This window comes from Scomber scombrus, chromosome 9, assembly GCF_963691925.1.
Source record: "Scomber scombrus chromosome 9, fScoSco1.1, whole genome shotgun sequence".
Taxonomy (NCBI): Eukaryota; Metazoa; Chordata; class Actinopteri; order Scombriformes; family Scombridae; genus Scomber; species Scomber scombrus.
The window spans coordinates 8,400,685-8,428,397 of NC_084978.1; the positions used below are offsets into that span (position 1 = coordinate 8,400,685).

The following is a 27,713-nucleotide window of genomic DNA, read 5'->3' on the forward strand; positions in this document are numbered from 1 at the left end:
TTACTTGTTAGCTGAAAGCTCAGTATCTCAACAGATTTTTGGGTTTATAAAACAATAAAATAAAATAAAACGAATAATGAGCTTAGTATCTTTAACCAGTGACGTCTGGTGTTTTGTTTCCCAGGCATTCTTTACAAAGGCAGCGGGGAGAACCAGTTCATCTCTCTCCAGCCTCCTGTGATCTCCACTGTCATGGGGAACGGGCGGCGTAGAAGTATCTCATGCCCCAGCTGTAATGGGCAGGCCCAAGGCAACAAGCTGTTAGCGCCGGTGGCTCTGGCTTGGGGCATCGATGGTAGTCTGTACGTTGGAGATTTCAATTACATCCGTCGTATCTACCCATCTGGCAATGTCACAAGTATCATGGAGCTGAGGTAAGATCAAATGCATGTTACTGTTAGTTTGTTAATTTAAAAAAAAACAAAACAGGAACATTTGTTGTACAAACTGTTTATATCGGTACCATATCCAAGGTTTAAGTGACTGGAGATTGTATGAAGGATTTTGTTTAAAGTCAAAATGAAAAGGTGAAAGATGTGTTAGAATATGGAAATTGCAAAGATTGTATATGTATTGCATTTATTTTTTACATTTTTTGACTTGAGAATTACTACTTACTGTTGCTGATCCCTAAAAAATGTTACAACATGAAAAATATGTACTCCAACAGAGTACATTTTGGGTCCCACTTTGCAATTCTACATTAAGTTTAGTGTGGAGAGTGAAACCAAATGGCATGGAGGACAGACTTTCAGTCACACACATCTCTCTCCCTTACCCATAGAAATCTGAAATATTTTCCCTATCCATCTCCATAATTAGGAAAGACATCCTGTCTTCAGCGTGTAATTGGAATGATTTACACCCTCATGCCAAGTTGGCCTCTTTCAGCAATGAATCTGATTCGGCCAGTTGGCTTTTTTCAAAGTGGCAGATGTTGATTAAATGTATATTGGGCCATCATCCTTACTCAGGCACGTGCATGACAAACACATGAAAACTGTTTTAACAGTACAAATGTCACCACACATTTGTTCCCCAAAGTTTGTGGTTTGAAGGTTCCTGTAAGGATCCTGCAGAAGTTCATATATCCTCACACATAAAATGGAAATTTCAAGAGGTGAAAAATATTCCTCCTCTATCTCAGCAGCTTGCCGACGTACCTATGCAGTGATGAGAAGCCCTCTAAGGCAGCTCTCAGGTGGAAATGTGTGTAACCGTATAAATGGGAAACAGGGTGCAGCTGTAAAGGAGCATGCATGCTCAGCAGCTGTTTCCTAGATAAATAATGGTTTGTGAAATGGTTTGTGTCTCCGAGCAACTATTTTACTCTTTTTACAAGGAGAGAAACTCAAACAGGACTTGTGTTAGCTATATTAAATTTAGTCGAACATATAAGACACACCAAGGGAACTTTGGTTCAGATTACATGGTAGATGCAGTCCAGATCTTAACCACTACTATCATCATTGCTTGCATAGTATGTGCTTATGCTCTATTTAATATTAGAAAAACCAAAGTTGTTTCAATTTTTTGGTAGAGTCCAAATACTCAGTATGGGGTTTACAGAACCTCTGTCAACTTCTGTTAGTCTTTATTTAGATTATGGCTGCAGCGGGCAATGTAACAAGTAGCAGAATCAATATTTCAATATGAGTGGCCAAATTGAGAAAAGCAGAGGTAATGCAGGATGGCGGTTTATGGAGAGAGGAGTACATATTTTCCTTTCTGTGGGTAACTCTGTAACTCTCAGCCACAGCCTTTCCTCTCCACTTTCTGCCAAACGGATTGTCATTGCCTGTGACTTTCTCTAGTGCCTGTGTTGATCCTTTAAGGGGATACTTTTGACTTTCCAAGTTTCAGCTGTTTGTTTTCTCATGTTGTGTTCCTCACTTGACACTGAGAGAGAGAGAAAGAGAGAGAGAGAGAGAGAGAGAGAGAGAGAGAGAGAGAGAGAGAGAGAGAGAGACATTCACATTGTTTGACTTTTCTGTCATTGTTTGCACTAACTACTATTTACCCTGTGCAGTTTCAATGTGGAATAATAAGGCTTTTCACAATAAAAAATAGTTGTCAAGCCTGAGTCATTCCAATACGAACAAAACTATCTGATTGGAGTTGAAACTGAAAATGAAAGGGAAAAGTTTCCCTTTTAAGATTTACTAATTCAATTATCTTGATTATCTTTCTCTGTTTTCCTGCTCCTTGTGTGCTTTGTCATAGAAATAAAGACTTTAGACACAGGTAGGTGTATTCTCCTAGTGCATGTTGCCTCATCACCTTTATCATCATCATCATCATATATGGATAGCTCTCATCATGCGTGATTATAGAAAACCAATTATAGCTTAATTACAGCTGTACGATGGGCAGTCTCTGCACAGTCTATCAGGAGTTGTGCAGTGTAACTGTGCATGTTTAAATTATCATATTATGAATTAAAAAAACAAACAAATTTAACATGTATATGATTAACTCCTGTGTACAAAGTGCAATTCAGTCCAGTATAATAGCGCTGCAATAAACAGCACCACTGTGAGGCTTATAATTACATTTACAATTATGGTGTTTGGCAGATGCTCTGATCCTGAGGGCTTACACGACTGCTTTGTATTCATGATTAAGACAACACCATCTGATTCAAGTAAAGATGTTGGAAATTAAGTTGCTCTGGTGATTAAATGACCATAAGTGCAAGAGGTGCTACAGGGAGTGAATTTGTCTCCCCACAGCAGAATTATGTGATTTGGTATGTGAATTTTGTATGAATTTAAACTAATCTACCCAATTGTCTGATAATAAAAGCAGTAATTTCCCACTTCAAGTTTTATTACCACACGCATAGTCACCCCCTTTCCTTTTATTTTAGCTGGCTGTTATTATAACATTTCTGGTTCAGTACAATTGTGATTAATTCCATATCCAGATGTTTCTGAATGAGCTTTACAAAAGCTCTATGTGGCCACCAGTGAAGTACAAGGATTGTTATGAGTCTGTTAGTTTTGCTTTTTCTCCAAAGCCCTGTACATCTCCAATGATAGAGTCCTTCAAGTGTCCAAATCATTGTCAGTCCATGTGACTCATGTCTACTTTTGGTTTGTTTGTGTTAATCCTTAATGAATCATTTTGTCCCCTTAAATTTGGTGAAGATCAAAGGAGCCAAATTACAGGTGAGAACCCAATACCCAGACTGATTTAGGAAAGCAAAAGTTGTCTTGATGCTGCTGATGGGGCAGCTGTGGTTCAGGGGGTAAAGCACTCGTCCACCAATTGGAAGATTCCCAGCTCCTCCAGTCCACATGTAGATGTGTCCTTGGGCAAGATACTTAACCCCAAATTGCTCCAGTTGCTGTGCCAATGGTGTGTGAATGTGTATGAATGCCTAGTTTCCTCCTGATGAGCAGGTTGGCTCATCAACGTGGTAGCCCCTGCCATCAGTGTATGAATGGGTGAATGAGACATGTAGTGTAAAAGTGCTTTGAGTGGTCATAACAACTGGAAAACAATATGTAAGTACAGTCCATTTACCATTTACCATGTATATTTAAATGACATTTGTCAAAGAGAAGCTAATTGCAGACATTGTGCTACAGGTCAGGGTTTAGCCATCATCTGAAGGTAGTCCGCGGTGTTTCATTCTTGGCCTTACAGACCTACATCAAGGTTTTGAACCGTATGTAAGTGACTAAAGGAAGCCAGTGAAGGGAGCATAAACACAGGGTGACAAGTAAGTGCTTGATGTGAATGCTTGAGCAGGATGATAGTACGCTCCTGAATTCTGGATCGGTTGAAGGGATAGGATTGCCTGCATAGCAATGCCATCAACTGTAGCATTTTAAAAGTCTCATCTTGAGATGACTAGCATCTGCACTAGCACCTGGGCCAAAACTTTGGGCAGATATGTTCAAACTCTCCTTCTGTAGTGACAGATGAACCCACATGAAGTTGTGTCAGTCACTACCTGATCTGAGAGCAGTCAGGCGGTGATTGGTAGTTTTTGCTGAGTCTGCCAAAGAGGTGTCAAGGGGTGATTTGTGCATCTGCAGTTTGTAATGGTAAACAACATATTGGATATAAGACCACACAGTAAAGCCTCACAAGTTAGCACACACCTGTCCTAACAGATGCACGCTGAGCTTCACAAAGATTGTATTCAGTACAGCGCTGTTATATTGGACTGCTTAATGTTGCACAGGTGGATCATTTATTGTGTCCACCCCCTGCAGGTTGACTGTAAAAGAAAATGTTCCTAATGTATGTCTTGCTGAATTCTTTATAGGAACTTGATAGCAGCCACCTATTTTAGGCATTTACTTTGACTCATAATAGTTGTCAAGGTTTATGACTCCATCTTCATCATTTTATAAAGATTTTTCATTGCCACATTTATTTTGCCGTCATATTATCCACTTCCAAAGCCAACCAGTATTGACTGAGGTACCATTAAGCTGGAGTACAAGCAGAGAAGCCATGTTTATGACTGCACTGTAAAGCGAGCTATCTTTCATGTTAACTGCCTCTATTTTGAGCTCTTTAATGGCACTTAAGCACGTGTTATGTATCAACACTGTGTCTTAATAGAAAAGGTTAATTCAATCGTTTTTCAACATTTTAAGGTTGTTTAAATGGCATGTCACAGGAAAGTATGCTTTAATTGGCCTTCTTCATATCTAAATTTTAGTCAGTCACATGTTCTCTTTTGAATCCTAATGTGTAATACTTTTGTTCTCTGATTCAGAATGGGTTAGATCTATTATTAGACAGTTAAAAGAATGCTAATAAGCAGCACCAGACACAATGCCATTAGTTGTTGTACTTTATTAACATAAGCCAGTCATTTCCGTAATTTCTAAAGTCCCACAGGGGAGTGATAACGAATGAAATGAAATGATCTGGCACAAAAGTTGTCATTTATGCTTTTTATACTGGAATCCCGCTGCAGTGGTATCCTGTTAAATTCTGTTTGACTTCCATCTTTTTTAAATGTCTCTTTCCTCTGCTTTTCATTCTCAAAGACTTTCCTCTTTTTTTCTGCTATGCAAATTCTTCACACAGTTTTTAAAAACAATATTTCCCTCTTCAGTTCATTATATGCATTCATGACAGTGTTGCTGCTAGTTTTAAGTTGATAATAAGGTTTATATTTTAAGCTGCAAGTGGAATGGGAAAAAAAGTTACACTTAATTAGCTGATTATGGTGTGTGTGCTTTTGAAAATAAGATTCTTAATGGTAAGAACACAACCTGATTGTTATTATCTTGCTGTCATCTCTTTTAATTTATTTTTTTTAATACATGAGTTTGTTAATTTCATTACACATAAACTAATAGTATGCAGTACTTGCTATTAGTCTTTAAACAGTACACCTTTCTATATTCCCTGGGATGTATTAAGAGCATTTTCTGAAAAGCATTGCCAATTTAGACAATTTTAAAAAATCAAATGCGCACTGAAAACAATGTTCCTATCTCCTGAGAGGTATAATTGAATCAAATGTTAATAATATTATTCACTTAAAATGTTTTATTCAGTGGGAAAGTCAGGCTAAATTTCATCTGGGGTCAGTTGGGGGTTTAGACGTCGTTTGAGGTATTTTAGAGATGATTGCATTGGATCAAATTATAGAGTTTAAAGTGTGCCATTAAATGACTATTCAACTGCAGTTTAAGAAAAGGGTGATTTTTGGCTACATTTACCATGTATAACTTAGTTATTGTCTTGACTGCAGTAACAACCCGGCACACCGGTATTACCTGGCAACTGATCCAGTATCTGGCCAGCTGTACGTGTCAGACACAAACTCCCGGAGGATCTACCGACCAAAAATCTTAACTGGCACCAAGGATCTGCAGTCGAATGCAGAGGTGGTGGCAGGAACGGGGGAACACTGTCTGCCCTTCGATGAGAACCACTGTGGTGATGGGGGCAAAGCTCCAGAGGCCTCTCTCACTGGACCCAAAGGTATCATTTAAAACTAATGAAGATGTTGTGCTCAAATGAAGGGGTGGGACACGATGATAGGTTTCTTGGTCAAGACTGACACCTGCTAGATTTAAATTTATGTGCACATTGGGTTCTGTGCCAAGTCTGGCCCTACTGATTTTCATAGATGAATATAGGCTGTGGGTATGTATTGATGTTAATTAAGCAAGATCTTCAACTTGGAAAATAAAGGAACATTGTAAATTTAAGATGTGTATTTCTGCCGCATATCATAAGAGTGTTGTTTTATTTTCCAGAAATATAATTTCAATTTAGTTTAGTATTCCAGTAAATATCTTTAAAATGTAGACTTGGTTTTGCTTGTGGCTTTGTTTCAAACAGCCCTTGTGAAAGTAAAGTCTCTGGGCCTTTAAAGGTTATACTGTACTAACAACTACCCACAAGTCAATACCTGCTATGCACAACTTGTCTGCAATAAAATACCACATAGCCGTTTGTGCCATTTGTGCCAGGATTGTTCACTTTTCCTAAAATGTTTCAGGATTAAAAGGCTAAGATGAATTGTTTGCGCTAGTTGTTGCCTGCTCTGAATGCCAACTGCAATAGCTCAGCTTCAGCTGGGTGATAAAGGCTTGAGTGGAGCGACTCTAATGATGGAGTGGGTGGAAGCTGGGACCAGAGAAGAAAGAGCAGATGGCTCCATTTTTTCCTCCTCTCAGACATTTGGTGAACTCTGCTCAAATGTGACACTTTTCATCTGTCTGAGAATCTCAGACTGTCAAATAGCCAGCTCCCAAGGATACACTGTGGGCTCCCTCGGCTCGTCAATGTTTTAGCAGAAAGCAATCTTGTGCAGACCTAGCCACAGGTCAAACCAAACCACTAACCTTCCGTAGAAGCTTTTAAAGACTTCATTGGAAAATAAATCATACTCTGAAGGTAAAACTGAAGTTTAAGCTGATTCAGAATCTTTCACTATTGTGGCGACTCTGCTGTTTTCTGGTCAGCTTCTAATAATTCACCACGCTGCTTGTTTTGGTCTACAGGTGGGTCATCAGCGCTTATTCGGATTAACACCCCTGTGCTGAGAATTACATCCAGCAATCCACCACAATGTGTTAAAACTAGTGTGGAGAATGAAAAACAGTCCCCCTGCATGCGAGGTATGACTGAATTACCATAGGCACCTGTCTCTAATAAGCAGCATGGTAACACGAAGAGTGATGTGAAGGCTGGCGTGGCCCGTTAATGTATTTTCCCAGTTTGGGACAAATGATTATTGCAACTCCACACTGGCTCGGCTGCAACTTACAACTCTGAGCTGACACTCAATCATTGAGACAATTTAGTCCACAGTTGTCACCATGGCAACTGCCTGTCTTTCACCCCTTTCATCTAAAATTGGCCAAAGCTGTTATTTCCACTCCCTTGCTCATTCATTTCTCAAATGGTGCACAGATCGTTGATGATTGCTGATGCCAAAAAATCTCCCAAACGCACTATTCATTGACACCCCCACCTCCTGCGGTCCTATTTTAGAGAGGAGGGTTACAAGACGTGGCAAGTGCATATATACCGTATGAATACAGCCTTTCCCACTTCTGCCTGAGAAATTATTTAATACCAGAAAAGCAGCCTGTGAATTATTGATGGCTGTGCTTTTTGCAGTGACCTGAATAATGGGAAGGCAAGCTTGACACATGTATCCACCGTGTTCTGTCCACTGAGTCATGCAAGCAGAGATGCCGCACATCTACCATGTTTTCCTGTCATCACAGTTTTTTTTTCTCCTTCTTTTCTCCTTTTTCCCCCTTCTTACCTGATGTCAACAGGCATTGCCGTGGACAAGAATGGTTTGATTTATTTCGTTGATGGCACTACGATCCGAAAGGTGGACCAGAACGGCATCATCTCCACTTTCCTTGGTTCCAACGACTTAACATCGGCTCGCCCTCTGACCTGTGACAACAGCATGGACATCAATCAGGTGACTTATACACTGAAGTGCCAGACAGCTATTAGCTCTGCCTCTGTAGACACACAGAGCATGTCACAGCGCCACCTTGTGCCCCTGCCCCCTCTGACCCTCCTTTTTCCTCACCCATGACTCATTACTGATATGCACTGTTATATTATATAACATGTATATATATTATACAGTAATACTCAATATATGACTCTTTTTGTACAACTGTGAAAATAGGAGATGGATTGGGCATTTTTTTAAACATTAACCTCAACATCTTCATTTTTTGTATTAGTTCCAAAACAAACTAAATAAAATAGCTTTTTTTGTGGCTCCCTCCGCCTGGAACCTTCTGCAATTAAATTTAAAATTACAAAAACAGGTCTCCTCCTGTGAATTTAAATCGTTAATTCAGAGACTGTATGCTCTTCTCTATTTCTTCTATTCTGGCTGCCATTATTTTGGGGGATATTAGACATTGGTTATGCTATTCTATATGTGTAATCATATCACATCAAGTTGATTCTAGGACACAATTTTTTTTAAATTATTGTTATCAACAGTTTTATTCATAGTTAGTGTTTAGTTTCTAACATGTTATTGCTGCCTATCTCTGCCAGGAGGATTTTAGGGTTAAATACTGTAGGTCTCTACAAATAGAAATGTAACTGATGTGCAGTATATTATCCAGAGAAATGTGCAGTCATGCTAGTGGTATAAGCAGATATTCCTAGAGCAACAACATTATAAAGTGCTTGGTGAGGAAACTGCACAGATGAAGAAATGCTTTTTTCTTTCTTTATTTCTTTTTTGTTCTTCACAAGAGCATTTTTCTCTGAAAGTACAGGAGGAAAAATGTGTGCTGGGAGGAGGATGTGATTTAGGCAGCAAGTGGAGACATGAAGTGTTTATTGAAGAGATGGGTTTTCAGGTCACGGCAGATGATATGGAAGGAAGAATAATTACTCAGTGTGGGGGGCTTGTTTTGATGTGGCTGGAGTTGAATTAGTGTTTAGTGTTCCACTAGAAATTCTCAAGATTGAGGACACTTCACCATACATGATAATGAAGCAGCTCTGGTAGAGAGTTGGTTGCACATAAAACCTTTTCTTTGGCAGTACCTGATGACAGGTTGCTTTGTCCAACACAATTTACAATCTACCTGTTAGTGAGCTGACATAAAAGCCCTTTCCTTACACAATAGGTTATAACATCACAATACCACGACACTTCCTCCAAAGTGGAAGTGCAGCTCCTTGTGTTGAAACATTAATATTCCCTCCTCATTTCCCTACTTTAAGGTTTTGAGAACTAACTTAAGATGAATAATGAAGAAAATAAAAACAAAGGTTTTTATCGTATGAAATGTGATGCATGCTTAGTATCTTCTGTACTCTGTTTTGCGCAGAAAGTGAATTTTAAGTGGATTGTGAATTAAATTGCTGTGAGATCAGGTTCTCCCACCTCTTTCTTGCATTCCCCAGACATAACACAGGGTTTTTTCAATTTTATTTATTATTTTAGATAGTTCTTTAGTTTATTTTTTTATTTACCAACCAATCAGGAGATATCAACCAATCAGAAAGATACAGAACCCCAAATTGCTCCCAATGGCTGTGCTGTTGCTGTGTGAGTATGTTTGTGAATTGTTGAGTGAGTATTAGAAACACTGTAAAGCACTTTGGAGAAAAGGCGCTGTATCGCTTCTGATGAGCAGGTTTGCACTTTGCACGGCAGCCTCTGCAATCAGTGTATAAATGTTTGTGTGTGTGACTTGGTGGCATTTGTTATGCAGTGCTTTGAGTGGTTGCTAGACTAAAAGAAGCACGAAATAAATGAAGTCCATTTACCAATTTAGATTTTAATTTGATTTCTGATGTTCTAATGGAGATGAGCTTACAAAAGGAAAGAGACTGCAGAGTATAAGACTACAAACAAAACACTTCAAAAGTAGATAGGAATGACTGCAGCAGTCAAAACCAAATGACCCTGACAGATGATCTCACAAATGTTCCTGTGTCCTATCATAAAGTCAGATAATAATAGACATAGTATTTAATATTTATGAAATCAGAGCTAGGGGAAAAATAATAGTTTATTTGCACCATAAAGACATTTTAATGTAAACAGAGAGCAATCAGTGTTTGTGTGTATGTGTTTTTGTATGTGTGTGGGTGATGAACATGGAAGGGGAAGAACATGAGAGAACATGAAGACAAAGGATTAAGCTTGTCACTTTTTGCTAATTAACTAAGTCATTCGGTACGAGCCAATAGAGATGGTTTTGGCGAGACTTTACGATCCTCAGGCATCCCAGCTAGAGAATTGGCTCAGTGCAGTTTAACTAGTGGCAGCCTCAAAGGCAGCGTGCTTTATTATTAATCACCCTGTGGAAAAGCACAATTCAGGAGCATTTTGACAGATTTAATGACACAATTATACATTTAAAGGCCAGGCAAATGCACTGTTACAAATATGCTTTTTATTTCGCTGACACATTTCTGACGAGCAGACTGTAATAGCTGGCATGGGTTATAGCTTTGGATTGTAAGGCAAGGCAAGGCAGCTTTATTTACATAGCCAAATGTCATGCACAATGGCAACTCAATGTGCTTTACATAAAACAAACATTTAACAGTAAGACTTGGAAATATGTAATTTGTAATATGCACTAGCTATTTAACCATGACGTATTTAATACTGCTATCAGTTTTCTATGTACGGAACACTTTGTACGTATTTTTAATTTAATTTGATATACTTAATTGATCACTCAGTGGGGAGTCTCTCTCTCTCTCTCTCTCAGGTTGCAGCACCAGTCAGTACAGCACAAATGAAGCAGGAAGGTGTGAAGTGCAGGCTCAAGGTTATTTTGGCAGCTTTTCAAGAGTCTCACAGCGGATAAGGCCCTGCTCCTTCACTGAGTTTGATTTTTTTTATACAAACGTCACATTTTATCTTTGTCAAATAGAAGCATGTAAAACTTAAATGTTTAGAAAGGGAGAGAGGGCATATTGAAAAGTGATCCTAAAGGGAAACTTCAATATTTTTCAACCTAGGCCCTATTTCTCATCTTTTTGTTTCTAAGTGACAAATGGGGGACAACAATTTTTGAAATTGGTCCAGTATTCAGCGAAAGTGCTGCAGCCGGTATCCGCTAAATGGGCTGTAATGTAATCCGACAGGGCAAAAGTGCCCCGTCAATGTATGTCCACTAAAAGTGTTTGTTTTTGCGACTGACAGACTCAGACCGTTATTTTAAGTGTCTGACGACATTATATAAAGTATTCCTGTAAATAAATAAAACATTTTTTTTTACACTTTTCTTGATCAGGCCTGTTTGTTGTTGTGTCTAACCAAGTCTCGCTTTAAGTCTTGCTCTGAAATCTCGTGAGAGTTAAGTTTGTATCAAAAACAGCTGAATCAGCAGAGTTAGAGAGAGGAGTGCCGGGAGGAGTTTGTTGTGTTGGAGTACAGAAGATGTAGCTTAGTGTTATCTAAAATATTTTCAAAGTCATGTCTGAATAATTAGCTGATTTCGACAACTCAACTCTTGCAAGATTTCAGAAGGATACTTCTTGAGTGGAATTGGTTAAACTCAATAACAAACAGACTGGATCAAGCTCAAGGTCTCCATTAGTCACCTAGACACAGAAAGATGGGGATAGTCACTGTAGTCAGAATTTTCCTTCAAATCCATGTGTCAGCAGTAGTACAAGTTGAAGTCTGTAAGTAGTGCAGGGATCAAAACAATGTGAAGAAAAGAGCTAATCTTAGAACCCAAAGATTATATCGTCTCCTCCAGGCCCACTGAAATCATACATTTCAAATTTGACAAAGTAGTATAATAGGAAGAGAGACTACACTGCAACTAAAAGGTCACATTTCATCCTCACAAGACATCAACTGGATATTATTCACCTTTTGAGGCAGACAGAAATCTCTTATGTGAAAACACATTGTGTTGTGAGACAATTGGAACACAGTTGTACTTATAGCAATACTCACCCTATGTTGCTACATGACAACAGTGCAAATGTATTTGTGCCTTCTTGAATTTCTTCTTGAAGTTATTTCATGGCACTTTTCCACACAGAACAAGTCTAGACTGTTCTTTTTAATTTAATTTATTCATTTATGAATAAAGTATTTTCTGTTACATCACTGAATTATTTTTTTTTTAGCTTTTTGATCTTTTACAATCCCAACCATACAACCATGGGACATCTTTTAAGGTACATAAATGTGGCCCAGGAACCCAGTGAATCAGAAAAGAGTACTGGTAGAAAAGGGCATTAATTTAAATCAACTGGGTCATGGATTCTTCTGATTAAGCTGCTGAATTTATTTTATTTTATTTTTTTTCAGATTTATAATAATGTTGTTTTGTATTTCAGGTGATTTTGGAGTGGCCCACAGACCTGGCAGTTAGCCCCATGGACAACTCACTCTATGTCCTGGACAACAATATAGTGCTGCGCATCACAGAGAACGGTCAAGTGAGTATTGCAGCTGGCCGTCCAATCCATTGCCCATTAGCAGGACTGGAGCGTGGTGTGGCTGGTGGTCAAAGGGCACAGTTAACTCCTTTAGAAGCTGCTGTTTCCATTGCCATATCTTTCCATGGGGCCATCTACATAGCTGAGACAGATGAGAGAAAGATGAGCAGGATCCGGAAGGTTTCTGTGGATGGCGAGATAACGCATTTGGCTGGGTCTCCCTCTGACTGTGATTGCAAGAATGATGCCAACTGTGACTGTTACCAGACAGGGGACGGCTATGCCAAAGATGCAAGGCTCAATGCTCCATCCTCCTTAGTGGCAGCTCCAGATGGAACACTCTACGTGGCAGACCTGGGCAACATCCGCATCCGGGCCATCTCTAGAAATGGGCCAACTTTGACTTCCAGCGTCAGTACATATGAGGTGGCTTCCCCCGATGCCCAGGAGCTGTATATGTTTGACAGCAATGGCACCCACCAACACACTGCAAGCCTGCTCACTGGCGACTTGAAATATACTTTCAGCTACAGCACGGAGAATGACATCACAGCGGTTACCGACAGTAGTGGAAACACCCTGAGAATACGCAGGGACCCAAACCGCATGCCGGTTCGTATTGTCGCCCCTGACAACCAGGTGATCTGGCTCACCATGGGCACCAATGGTGGTCTGAAAACTCTTACAGCACAGGGCCAAGAGCTGGTACTTCTTACTTACCATGGTAACAACGGCCTGCTGGCGACGAAGACATCAGAGATTGGCTGGACAACTTTCTTTGAGTAAGTATGATGGAGATTGGCAAGATCATTCTGTGGAAATCTTTTTTATCACTTACTAAAGTCAGACTAATTTAGGTAGCAATTAATTTAGGATTTATGCATCTGGAACCTGCCCATGATACAAATTAAACCCACCTCCTACATTCTGCATGCTAATACAAGTTATGTAAACAAATTCCTTCGCATTCTAGGAGACAAAATATTGCCTGCTTCTCACAGATGAGGATGATATATTAACAGGCTTACAGTTCTATGATTTGTTAAACAAAAGTTTGTTTGAGTTTGTCACCTGCTACTGCAGTTTGACACTAATATTAATATTCATTTTTTTTATTTTAAACTATACAATCTCAAGTTTTGAGGTGAAAAGACAAACATGTTTTCTATGTGTGTACTTGTATGTGCATAACCCTGTGTGTTATTCCATGTCTCATAGCTCAGTAGAAGTTTATTCTATAATTGGTAACTGCACTTACCTGCAAACTGCTTTAGGGTGCACATTTAATTGAAGCCTAATTATAAAATGTGCCTCAGATCTGTAAAATAGCCTAGTTACACTTTAATACCTTAATATCCATTAAGGGTACCACTTTTGACTTTTTAAACTTGACTAAACCATGTGTATTATGTGTTGTTAAGGTTATAGATAGCAGAATAGGCGCAACAGAAGTGTTGGTTAACAAAAACATGTGTGTTAGTATGCAAATATAAAGTAAAGTTGAGCAAAAGTACAAACTAACGATTATATTTCATCATAATAAGCTGCCTGGACTCAATCAGAATGGCACTTTTTATTTTGGAAGCACGGCCTCAGTGATTGAATTTTTCTCCCCTGTGTAATTCGCTGTCATGTCACATTATGCCATGAATGATATCGTCACTATAACTAAAAAAGCAAAGCATTCACTTGAGATTATAATGACACATCAATCATCCAAATAATTGAATTCATTACAAGTCTGTGTATTTCTTTAATCATTTTTTTATATATATAACCCATGGCTGAAAAGATGTCATTCACCCACATCAAATATTTGGATTGTGCCTCTGTTTGATATAGACGCCCCGTCACTTATGCCATGATAATTGAAAATATAAAAAGAAATACGGAAATATGACATTTTAATTACAATAAAGTCGATGGTCTGACTCAACGAGAATAAAAGATCTGATAATTGATTGCACTGTGCCACTGAGAGCCCTCATACATATCACGGCTTTGTCATTTGATATTTCTTTTTGTCCAACAGCTATGACAGTGAAGGACGGCTAATGAATGTGACGTTCCCCACTGGAATGGTGAATAACTTGTACACAGACATATACAGCGCTTTGACAGTGGACATTGAAAGCTCCCTGACAGAGGAGGAAATCAGCATCACCACGAATACCTCAACCATTCGTGCCTTCTACACTCTGGCTCAGGGTAAGGCCACGCCGCTCATCTTCCCAACTCAGGCAGCTATTTTGTAAGTGGTTATTTGTCATTGTTTCAGGGGTCACTGGGGCAATGTTGAGTAAGCTTAAGTCATGTATCATTACAGCTCAGAGCGTCTGACAGATGACAGTGTAAATGATTACTCTCTCAGTGTGTGGGTATGGAGTGTCAGGGAGACACATCAGCCTTGTGTCTATATGCTTTCCACTCTCCGTATAGCCAGATGGTCAAGTTATTTCAGTGCATCATTTATGTTCTTTTTTTTTTTTTTTCATGTGGAAATTGTCTAATTTAAAATACAAAGAACTTCCTTCAGGTGACTATCAATAACATTATTTGTGGCATGTATTACCTATTCCTCTGCTCTAAGTTTCACTGTTTGTTCACTATCAACAGACCAATGTAGAAGTAGCTATCAAGTGGGCTTCGACAACTCGCTGCGGATTACTTATGCCAATGGGATGGACACCCACTACCAGACAGAGCCCCACATCCTGGCAGGTGCTGCCAACCCAACTGTAGCCAGACGCAACATGAGCTTGCCAGGGGAGAGTGGGCAAAACTTGGTTGAGTGGCGCTTCCGCAAAGAACAAGCCAGAGGGAAAGTTATTGTGTTTGGACGCAAGCTTAGGGTAGGTTGGATTTTTCTTTTTTCTTCTTCTTCTTCTTTTTTCTTGTGTAACATATACATAATCTGTGTCCCATACATATAAAAAATGTCTGTGGCCTTACCTAGCTCAGTGATAAAAAAAAAAAAGAACACAGCAGTGATAGTATTAGGGTTAGGGATTTGATAACCCACCCAAGATACCTGTGCCAAAAATCAGTCTTACTGCCCCAAAAAATGACAGATGTTATTTGATATCTCTGGCTGTGTCACTGTCCTTAATATAACCTTGCAAAAATGTTTCTGCAGTTCTTTTTCCATTGTAATTTATGGGTCACATCAACCTTTAGTTCCAGACATGAAGGCTTATCAGTATTCTACTACTGCACATAAGCCCACGTCTTCTTATTTCTCCTTCTCAGAATCTTAGACTCTCAGATGTATGATTTACAGTACTTCATGAACTTAACTTGGGTGGTTACTTTGCCTCACGGTAATTTTCGTCTCCACTAAATTTAGGAGGTTGTGATTTAAGTGTACCTGAACAATCACCAGAGTGTCTCTCAGTTTAATGAGCCTTGGGAAGGGGGGTGTTAATCTCTGTGACAACTGTAGTGAAAATCTCCCTGAATACAGTTAAAGAGCCAGCCAGACAAAGAACATGTGAACTGATATCAAAATCAATAATTCCTTCTGGATATTGTACTATTGTGTAATATATGTTCATGGATTCTATTCCTTATTTTTTAGTGTTATCCAATTATTATTATCACTAGTAGTAGATGTATTAGTAGTTGTCGTTTTTTTGTCTTACACATTCTTAAATCATATTCTTCCCACAGGTAAATGGAAGGAACATTCTTTCAGTCGATTATGATCGCACCCTGAGGACAGAGAAGATTTATGATGACCACAGGAAGTTCCTCTTAAAGATTATATACGACACAGCAGGCCACCCAGTGCTCTGGATGCCCAGCAGTAAGCTGCTGCCGGTAAATGTGAGCCGTACTAGCAGCGGACAAATCAGTGCCCTACAGAGAGGTCCCACCACTGAGAAACTGGAGTATGATAGCCAAGGCCGATTGGTATCCAGGGTGTTTGCTGATGGGAAGATATGGAGTTACACCTACCTGGAGCAGGTGAGAAAATAACGTAACCAGAGGGAGCAATATGTAAGAGATATTGTACTGCAGGGTAGTCATTATCCCTACAGGATGAATCAAGACCCTGACATGAAGCAGAGGTCACCCCGGATAGGCTTATTTCCCAATAATGACCAGCTCCATGTGCATAATTATGCTTATTACAAAGGCACTAAGTAAACATAGTAATCATTTTACAATAACTGCAAATTTATAATCTGTCAGGGTTAACCAAAGAATCAGGCTCAAAATTGTTTGAACAGGGGGAATATTGACCATCTCTGCCACAGTGACATAATTCTTGCTTTGTCCTCGAAAATGTGTCTTTGATGACAGTAATCTCAGCTCTGTTTGCTTAACTGACTAAAAAATGTGTCACAGAAATATATAAAGTACATGTGTAATAGAACTATAGACTCTTGAAATCACTCCATGTGTAAATATTGGGACAGATTTAAGACTAGCACTGTTAAGTACAGCTGCATGAAATCTTGGATTACGTATTGTACGTATGTAAGTCTCTGTATGTATGTTTTAACATGGACCATATGAAAATTGGCTTTGGTAACATTTGTATTTAATATTGTATATGATCCTTTACAAATTTACAAAGAAAAAAAACCAAATAGCTAAAACCTACAAGGACTGGACATTAACAACTATTTCCACCAACATACGTACATCTTTTTTTTTTCTTAGCAGCCAGAGAGGAGGACAAATTGAATGACTGAGTAAAAGCAGATACAACACACTGGGCAACTGACAGGCTATTCAATTCAATTTTATTTATAAAGCACCAAATCAGAACAGAAGTTATCTCAAGGCACTTTCACATAGAGCAGCTATTCTGTACTCTTTATTTTACAGAGACCCAACATTTCCCCATGAGAAAGCATTTTGCAATAGCAGCAAGTAACTCACTATGATATTCTTTGAAAATGATATACATTTACCTCATTGCTAGCTAACTAAGACAACACTGGCAAATATATGGATCGACTAAATAACATTCTTGGTCAGAAATTAATGTTCTTACGGCATGTTAGACAACAAAAGAACATTGTGTTTCTCCATCTCTTCTAAATGAATATTCTCTAGTTGTTTTGCAGAGTGTAGTTAAGACTGTACAGCGAAACTAAAAATAAATACTAAAAAACAAGAAAAAAAAAACATGCAGTGATTTCTTCAGCTACTCCTGCCTTCATCCTTTCATTGCGTGACCTGCAGACACCATGTCAACACTCTGACATAAGGAACACAGAGAGCTCAGGGAGCACAGGGAACCTCAATATAGCTACGGATGACTGAGCATGACATTTTATAATAGAAAGGGTGGTAAACCTTTGCAAGACTGCCTACACTCCGAACTGCCTACATTGTAAATTAATTAAACTAGTCTTTGTGGGTATGAAGAATTAAAAGTAAATATTTCTTATGTCTGAGTCATGTGTATGCAGACTGTACTGATAATTGTTAACAGTTTAACGTTCATCAGCATGACTGATGTATTGTATAGTGTTGGACATCAATATATAATTTTCAAAGCACTTTTTATAACTTTGGTAAATGGTAGCTACTGCTTAACAATAGTGATAGGTGGCACAAGCAAGTGCATTTTTCATATGCCCTGTTTCTCCCTTTCCCAAGACAGGACATGTCTACTCAGTCAGCCTGCACTCACCCTGCTTGGAATTACAAAAATATTATGCATTAAAAATCATGCAACTCAAGAAAACACTTGCTGTTTTGCTCTTTTCCCCACAGTCCATGGTTCTCCTACTTCATAGTCAGCGTCAGTACATATTTGATTTCGACTCCCTGGACCGGCTTTCTGCTGTCACCATGCCAAGCGTAGCCCGCTACACAATGCAGACTATTCGTTCGGTGGGTTACTACAGGAACCTTTACCACCCCCCGGAGAGCAACGCCTCGGTAGCTGTGGACTACAGCGAAGACGGCCTCCTGCTGAGAGTATCTCACCTCGGCACAGGTCGCAGGGTCCTGTACAGGTACCGCCGGCAGAACAAACTGTCAGAGATCCTGTATGACAGCACAAGGGTCAGCTTCACCTATGACGAGACAGCAGGGGTGCTGAAGACGGTCAACCTGCAAAATGAAGGCTTCATCTGCACCATCCGTTATCGCCAAGTGGGTCCCTTGGTGGACCGCCAGATTTTCCGCTTCAGTGAGGATGGCATGGTCAATGCACGCTTTGATTACACTTATGACAGCAGCCTGCGTGTCACCAGCGTGCAAGGCGTCATCAATGAAACACCACTACCCATTGACCTATACCAGTTTGATGACATCTCAGGAAAAATTGAGCAATTTGGAAAGTTCGGGGTGATCTATTATGATATAAATCAGATCATATCCACTGCAGTCATGACTTACACGAAACACTTTGATGCACATGGACGCATCAAGGAGATTCAATATGAGATATTTCGCTCACTCATGTACTGGATCACTTTCCAGTATGACGATGTGGGCCGAGTCACCAAGCGAGAGATCAAGATCGGCCCCTTTGCCAACACCACCAAGTACAGCTACGAGTATGACGTGGATGGCCAGCTCCAGACTGTATACTTGAACGACAAAGTGATGTGGCGCTATACATATGATCTTAATGGAAATCTGCACCTGCTGAATGCAGGAAACAGTGCCAGACTTCTTCCTTTGCGCTATGACTTAAGAGACCGTATAACCCGTCTTGGAGACATCCAGTACAGAATGGACGAAGATGGTTTACTCCGTCAGAGGGGAGCAGAAATCTTTGAGTACAACTCCAAAGGACTCTTGGTGCGGGTATACAGCAAGAGCAGTGGCTGGACAATTCAGTATCGTTATGATGGACTCGGTCGCAGAGTGTCCACCAAGACGAGCTTAGGCCAACACCTGCAGTACTTTTATGCAGACCTGAGCTACCCGGCCAGGATTACACACGTATACAACCACTCCAGTTCGGAGATCACCTCGTTCTACTATGACCTCCAAGGCCACCTGTTTGCTATGGAGATAAGCAGCGGGGAGGAGTTCTACATCGCCTGTGATAACACTGGGACACCCCTGGCTATCTTCACCAGCAACGGCCTCCTGGTCAAACAGCTTCAATACACGGCATATGGGGAGATCTATTTTGACTCAAACCCAGACTTTCAGCTTGTGCTCGGATTTCATGGAGGACTGTACGACCCCCTTACTAAACTGCTGCACTTTGGGGAGAAGGATTATGATATCATGTCTGGGAGGTGGACTGTTCCAGATGTCTCTACTTGGAAAAATGTTGGCAAAGAACCAGCACCGTTTAATTTATATATGTTCAGAAATAACAACCCCATCAGCAAAGTACATGAAGTCAGAGAATATGTTGCAGGTAAGACACTTTGCAGTTAAATCTGCTGCTACTATTGATAATGAATATTAGCGATTATAGATAACAATTACTTTGATAATGCCATTAACCATTATCCATGCAATTATGCCAAATATTTTCTTCATAAATATTTTGTCCATAAATTGCCAGGAAATAGTGTAAAATGCCTACAATTTCGCAAGAGCCCAGGGTGGTATTTACACGTCTTGTTTTATCTGACTATCAGTCCCAAAATATGAATTATTAATATACATTCTTAATTATTATACATTTTTCTTTTTACTTTGGATTAAAACATGTTTAAATTATCGTGTTCAGTATTCAAGGAATTATCACAAAACCTACAATTTTAAATGTATTTGACTCAATATACATCATACACAAATTTTAACTTGAACTTTAAATTGTCTTTGATTTATTTTTCTTTTACAGATGTGAACAGCTGGCTTGTAACCTTTGGCTTTCATCTTCACAACACCATTCCTGGTTTTCCAGTTCCAAAGTTTGACTTAAGCATGCCATCTTTTGAATTGAGGAAGAGTCAACTCTGGGATGATCTGCCGGTTGGTTAAATTAATATCTGTCGTGCATATCGAACACAAGATGACTAAATAGCAAAAGCAACTATTATACTCCTCCAGCTAACAGACAATATTCTTTTGATAGTGCAAGGAATCAGACAACAAAAAATAACTTTGTTTTTTGCATTGTTTTCCTTTTGAAGTAGAATTTTAAAGCCGCCATCTCTTAATTGGATTGTTATGCATTTCATAGAGTATAAATTTTAATTGGGCCTTATTTGCATAATAATACACATAATAAGTACCAACTGAACATTTTTTTGTCTTATTGCTTGAGTTGAACACATTTTAACACTGTCTAACTTTATACGTAATATTGTGGTATCGCTACTATTAAAACAATGTTTTGAAAGCCATTTATGCTAGGCCTCCTTGGTCTAAAGCCATTACAAAAAATGTGTTGCTGTAAAATTGTCGTAGGGGATTTATCTACTTTTGGGTTGAGAACACAGCTCGAAAACACCATTATCTTAGACGGGGGTGAAAAACTCTGTGAAGCAGAGCAGTAGCTAGTTGTAAATGGCCTGGAGAGCCAGGTTCTGCCATGTTCAGGCGTTAACGTTTCACTGCACTTTTCCTACAGTCCATCTCTGGGGTCCAGCAGGAAGTAACCAGACAAGCACATTCTCTCTTGTCATTCGAGCGGCTGCCAGAGGTCCATCTCAGTCGAGGTCGCAGAGGTGAAAAGTCTTGGCTGTGGTTCTCGGCGGCCATGTCTCCCATTGGACGAGCTGTTATGTTCGCCATCTACAAGGGTAGCGTCCACACCCACACACTCAATGTGGCCAGTGAGGACTGTATCAAAGTTGCAACAATCCTCAACAATGCCTTTTACTTGGAAGACCTCCACTTCACCATAGAAGGGCGGGACACACACTACTTTGTCAAACCGGGCCTTCCAGATGCCGACCTTGCTGCGTTGCACCTCACTAGTGGACACAAAACCCTGGAGAACGGTGTGAATGTGACTGTTTCCCAGTCCACCACAGTCATGGATAGTCGGACACGCCGTTTTGCAGATGTGGAGATTCGTGCTGGTGCTCTAGCTCTTCATATTCGCTATGGATCCACAGTGGATGAAGAGAAAGCGCGGGTGGTTGAACTTGCTCGTCAGCGTGCCCTGGCAGGTGCGTGGGCAAGAGAACAGCAGCGTGTGCGTGATGGTGAGGAGGGGGTCCGTCCATGGACAGAAGGGGAGAAGAGGCAGCTTCTGAGTAGTGGAAAGGTTTTGGGGTATGATGGATACTATGTACTTTCTATTGAGCAGTACCCGGAATTAGCAGACAGTGCTAATAACATCCACTTTCTGCGGCAAAGTGAAATCGGGAAGAGGTAACAATACGAGGTGCATTTTCTGCCAAAGAGACTTAGTTTTGGTAGAGAAGTACTAGTGGACAAAATGACAAGCAACTGTAATCAAAAGGTTGCTGATATGTACCCCGAGTGTTGATGTGTTTTTGTAAGAAAAAACAATGAAAAGAAGAAAAAAATACAAAAGGGTCAAAAGCAATGCTGTGCATTGTGACCTAGGGACTACAGAGTAAATGTATAATTACACCAAGCCTTAACATGGCAATTACAGGTCAGTTCCTCTGTAGCACAAGCCTTTTGGACTCTGGACTCTGAAGCAGAGGAATAGTAGTGTTTTTGAGGAAACAGTGAGCTCATTTAGGTGTTTCATGTTTGTTTTCATCAAGAAAAGTCAGGCTTAACAGAACGTATTAAAAGAGCAAAGGAATTGTTTACATTATGCATATCTGCACTTCTCTAGAAGTATGGGCTTCATGAGTTCACACTCCTAGAGCATGCAGTGTACTTGAGCAAATGTTTGTTTTTAAAATCAGACTTCTGAAGTTAGAGATATCCTCACCAAACAACCACTATGTATACAAGATTTAGCACTGTAAACATCAAAAACATCAAAATGTCTTATTCTCGTTGAGATGCTTTGAAACAGAAAAAAAGAAACAGTTTCCATGTTTAAATACCCAATATTCATTGTGAAAAAAAAGACAGTAAAGGTATGAAGAACTCTGTCGGGGGGGAAAGGCACAGGCGTGTCTTGGATAGCACAGGGACACCATGTTTTGTAAATTATGCAAGAGTTTTATGGCGTTTTTTAAATGAAACTGAATAAATGTCTGTACTAGTCATATTAAGAATAATTTATGTTGTGTTTATACATAAATAAAGTCCAGCTGATTTTGATTTTTTAATTTTCTTTAATTTTTCAGACATGCATTTTTTTTTAATGTTATGTTCCTCCTAATATGGCTAATATGGGGCTTCCTCACAATGCTCTGTTTAAGTGAGAAGTAAATAACAAACATGTGCATGTAGTGACAAGTATTTACAAGTGGTGATGTATCTATAACATGCAGTCAACTATTATTTCCACTAAATTTAATGTTTATCGGGCATAATGCCTTTTGACCTGGCTTTTGTCCAATGAATTTTTCATCAACACAAATATTTTATGAACCCATCTCACATAAACAAGGTTACAGTGGATCCAAATATAGATCACGTCCATGTTCTCGGTAGGTATAATTTTTTTTGAATGTTAAATGCACTCATGGATTAAAATGATATTGGGGTTCTTTTTGGTGTGTTGTTTTTTTAAGAATTAGATAAAGTTTTTAAAGTTGTTTTCATCTGACAAATCAACTGTTCAGTTTTTGAGCAGCAGGCTACTCACCCATAGATATCAACGCTTCAATGTAGTTATGTACGCATAGCCTAAAGAAATATCAAAATCACAAATTACATTAATGATTAAAAAAAATCTTCTGAGCTACAAAGCCAAAGAATACAAATGCAGCATTACTTGAAGTTAGAATTAATTAAATTGTAGCAGAATAAATTTCAAAATGCATCTAACCTGAAATGTCAAACTGAAACCATGATCTACTTAATCAGCACCATAATAATAAAGTATTTAGATGCACATTTACAATATACATGAACATAATAGCCTCATTTTTAAAAATTGAATTTGGGTTGTGATCAGCTTTCCCACACTCATGTTAACAGTTATGCATCAAAGTGCAGAGGAGTTCTGATGACTGAATGCATAATTTTGAAAACAAGCCCTTCATATGAAAGTGATTTCTTTTTCATAAACTTCAAACAGCATTTCAAATCCAATGGGAGCTGAATATTCTTGCTCAGAGGTTGTTTTATGCTTTTGTGTTTGACCTCCTCTCTGCTTCTCCAGTATTGCACAGATTCTTTATATGGTTTCTGAAATTTTAAAATGTTGTATGACATATAGAGTTCAACAAAGCTGCATCTCATATACATGCCTTCAAAGTTCTCATCAGACTCCCTTAGGGTATGCCACCGCCCTCAAAATCAACCTATAAGGAAATGTCTTAATAAGATCCCCTGTGAGCCATTGTCTAATGCTCCTTCTCACTATGATTACAGTGAACTTCTACAAACCCCTATTTGTTTTGAAACACCCATACAAAGAGTTTCAAACCCCACTAAACCCCTACTGAAAAAATCTTCAAATATAAACCAAGCTCTGACTATTATGAAACATTCAAATTTCGCCTCCTCTTAAAAGTTCTCTGATGCTCCCTAGTGGTGCAAAGTGCATAGTTCAGAAAGTCATCCAGCCGACTGTCTAACTACAGATCATAAAGTTGTGCACTTATTATAACATCAGCCGACGCTGTATTGTTACAGTGCTCAGAAAATATATTTTCCTTTCAGTTCTAAAATCAAATTGTGTGGAGGTTGTTGAGCCAGATATTAAGAAAAAAAGACCAAAACTCGCTTCTGGACACTCCAGGTTAATTTAGACAAGAAACATCAAATGGAATAGCGATATTAAAATGATCCACAGTGCTACTGCAGTATCACACTGTGACCACAGTAGGCACTGCGAAAGCAACATTGCGGCATACCACTATGCACTGTAACTAGATCTACTTCAAAGGCTTATATAAAAGAGATGGCACAACTTTGCAAGAACATCAAAGACCCAAACGCATCATGCAATAACCACATCAGAGCAATGGAAAAAATGAGGCATGTTTTATAATTCAATCGATCCTCATTTTATGCATAACACAAAAGGAGGCCATATGTAATTCATACTACTGGACATGAAATAATCTATGTGCCAGCATTAAGCCCCCATAACAACTGAAACCATGAATAGGAAGCAATGCATTGTATATGATGCTTGAATTTGACATGATTTAAGTGGTTGATTTTGACCTTTGGTGCACCACAGTGACTTCATGACAAAATGGTTGTTATCGAAGTGAAAAAGTGAGTAAATGTTGCATCCATACAAGTTCATATCTGGTGGATTTGGGGATTTAGAAAACAAGATTTGGCTCAAATTATTTTTAAAGCAGGCATACTCAAATTCAGTTAAGACGATGTAACATAGAGCTGAGAATAAGGAAAGCTATAATAATTTAAAGTGAAGTTGAATTTATGGTGGTAATACTACAATCATTCATGTTATATTAGAAATGTGCAACCAAGTGCATCAAAGGAGCTGATTAGATAATTATGAACACATGAAATAGTCAACAGATTGAGCTCTCTAATGAGCTTCTAGTGAATAGAATAACAGCGTGTAGCTGACTGCTTCACCAAGGGCATCGCACATTTTAAATGTAAAATGTACATTTCACTCCTCTGATGGTATACATTACAAGTAATATCTTATATCTTTGTAAAACTCACCTCTATGTTAATGTCCCTCCATGAATTATATAATTATATATCATCTTTTTCTGCCAGCCAGTGTCAATAGATTTTCACATGCACCCAAGGTGATAGTGCTCATTACAGCTTTTACGTACCTTCAGCTGACAACCTGTGGACTCACGCTCTCTTTGGCACAAATATCTTCAGGATCTGTAGAGATAGATTTAATTTTAGAGGTGTAACACAAAGCCAAAATTAATCTCAATTCATTAGAACAATTTTCTTGCTAGATTTACAAACTACATACAGTATAAATTTAACCGGGCAGAATTATGGAAGAGAAAAAAAAAAGAAAAGAAATCTCAAATTATAGCAGATCATTACATAAATAAAATATATTTTAAATGTCAAACAATGCATACAATTTCCAAAATCAAAAAGTTCAGGAATGTTTTAATGCTGTTCAGTTTTGGAACTAAAAGCATTTGCATATTGTGTCAATAAGGGAAAAAGGACAATAATCATTGAACTACAAATAATAAATGATTAATATTTTTGTTATATTTCGCCCACTTCATACATTACTATTAAAAAGAAAAGAAAATATATCTGCAGATTGCTGTACATGCAGGTGAAGAAATTCACAAACTGCTGAAATGTTCTTCAAACGCAAAAACAAAGTGTGAACCATGAACATCCAGAGGGGCTAACAGGTTTTATTTTCTTCCAATCACAGAATTATTATTGTATGATCTCAATATAAAAGGCTTTGTTGGTGGTCAAATGTTGTGATCACACAGTTACAAAATGGTTTGTCTTGACATATAGATTGTTTCACTCTCATTGACATTATGTTATTTTAGCTTTGTGTGGTTGCAAATAAACAAAGATCCATGTAATATTGTAATTCTCTTAAATGATAAAATGTAAGCAGTTAGTTTCGCCCTAGGTAGCCAAATTGCACGAGTCACTATGATGTTTCCACAATATTTCTGTAATATAGGTAGGCTATTAATAGCCTACAATATAGCAACTTCAGAATAAACATTAACAGTAATTAATCTGTTGAGATATTCCCAAGAGAGGTCAACCTGCTAAAAATAATAAAATGTATATTAAATAGCTAAAATGTATGTCCAAAATAAATTTAACAGTCAAGTTAAAGTGTACACTGTTGAAGTGCAAAAATAAACATTTTATTATTTGATCTAATTTATATGTATTATATCTGATCATTGCATCATAAGCTTAAAAAAAACTGTTATCTAAATATCTATTGATTCAATGCTTACACTAAGACAGGGTTAGTTTAAGTTGACATGGTAATTAAAAAAGAAAAAAGAAACTTTATGTACTACTACTTTTATTATTATTATTATTATTATTATTATTATTATTATTATTATTATTATTATTATTATTATTATTATTATTATCATCATTATTATTATCATTATCATCATTATTATTATTGTTAATGTGTGTTTGTGTTTTTTATATGTTATTTTGTCTTGTCAGGTATTGCATCACTTTTATGATAAATATATTTTATGTATTTATTTCTAAAGCTCTTAATGTGATGGTTTATATGTATAGAAGTCCCAAACTAAACTGGGAAGGCTGACACTTGACAAACACACACTGCAGGAAACTACATTTGCTCTTTGGTTCAAGCAGGTCAAAGGTTTAGAAAGAAAACAGTTTGACTGGCATTTTACGTAGCAGTAAGTCATGTCGAAAACAGGCCATATCCCTGCTTTCCTTTAATCAGTGACTCACCCAGACCTTGAAGATCATGTGTTATGACACGTGCGTCCTATCCCTGAGAAGGACAGGTCTGTTAAAGATTCTCTGCATTACGCTGACGGGTTTGTCTCATCTCAAGCATCTCATCCACCGTGTCCCCCTCTCGCTAGCATCCCATTCATCCCGGCTAAATGGGAACAAGAACAAAGCATTTTGGGGCTGCCTCTGCTGTTCTTGCTCAATCTGCAGGCTCATATTGCTCGGCTTGTACCATGTCCCAATTCAGAAATATATGCTTGTTATCATCCCTCTGATCCTCTGAGGACAGTTGCACAGGCTGTAGGAACTTTACTTGAGAAGTCTACAAAGGGTGTGGGTAAAAAAAAAAAAAAAAAAGGGAGCTAATGATGTTGGAGAGATTTAGAGAGAGTGGATTTTGGATTCTGAGTTGAACTGGGTTAACTGTCGTTCAAAAAGAGCTTCACTTGTGATTGACAGTTGACTGTTGTGGTGTAGTTTGGGTAGTAGGGAGGGACAAGACTAGCATCACTGCCAACCACTATGGCATACTGGGAATGAAAACAAAACCGATATTTCCCATGAGCTGCGTATGAGAACTGATAATACACACCTAACAAGAGCACCAAATAAGCTTTGGATGGTCATCCTCTCCAGCTGTACAGGTATGCATTTCTGGCATTTGCAGTTCACAGAAAGAAACACAAACATAACCTCTGTGTACTTTCTTTAGGAACACGTTCTGAAAACACATGTATAATCCACACTCCCACACAAACCTTGAAACCACACTTCACAAATGTTGCTCACTGAGCTGAATAAAACATTAACTAAATTGCAAATATTTACAAATGAGTCCAATGACCCGAAGAAAAGGGAAAAGGTTAACGCAGATGGACTCCAGCTTGCGTTTATGACTCTTTGTTTATGCTCTTGTGATA

The 27,713-nt window shown here is 38.6% G+C and overlaps 1 protein-coding gene and 1 long non-coding RNA gene across 4 annotated transcripts in view; one reads left to right on the forward strand and one right to left on the reverse strand.

Annotated features, from left to right (window-relative positions):
• Positions 1-21,670, forward strand: part of si:dkey-237h12.3 (teneurin-3) — a 130,546-nt gene extending 108,876 nt beyond the window's left edge. For 2 of the 3 annotated variants that reach the window (XM_062425567.1, XM_062425566.1), the window contains 10 exons: positions 125-374; positions 5,729-5,961; positions 7,776-7,930; positions 12,307-13,190; positions 14,441-14,616; positions 15,025-15,260; positions 16,078-16,374; positions 18,142-19,753; positions 20,186-20,316; positions 20,918-21,670. In XM_062425567.1, the coding sequence (XP_062281551.1) occupies positions 125-374; positions 5,729-5,961; positions 7,776-7,930; positions 12,307-13,190; positions 14,441-14,616; positions 15,025-15,260; positions 16,078-16,374; positions 18,142-19,753; positions 20,186-20,316; positions 20,918-21,670 (4,727 nt within the window). Of the gene's footprint in view, positions 1-124; positions 375-2,223; positions 2,245-5,728; positions 5,962-7,775; positions 7,931-12,306; positions 13,191-14,440; positions 14,617-15,024; positions 15,261-16,077; positions 16,375-18,141; positions 19,754-20,185; positions 20,317-20,917 lie in introns of all 3 variants that reach the window. The other variant, XM_062425565.1, reaches the window with a different exon arrangement.
• Positions 239-27,371, reverse strand: LOC133985843 (uncharacterized). The gene is made up of 4 exons (XR_009925485.1): positions 26,788-27,371; positions 25,164-25,218; positions 7,763-7,902; positions 239-369 (listed from the first exon to the last, which is right to left on the reverse strand). It is a non-coding gene; the product is annotated as an uncharacterized LOC133985843 (long non-coding RNA).
• Between the last annotated feature and the right edge of the window lie 342 nt (positions 27,372-27,713).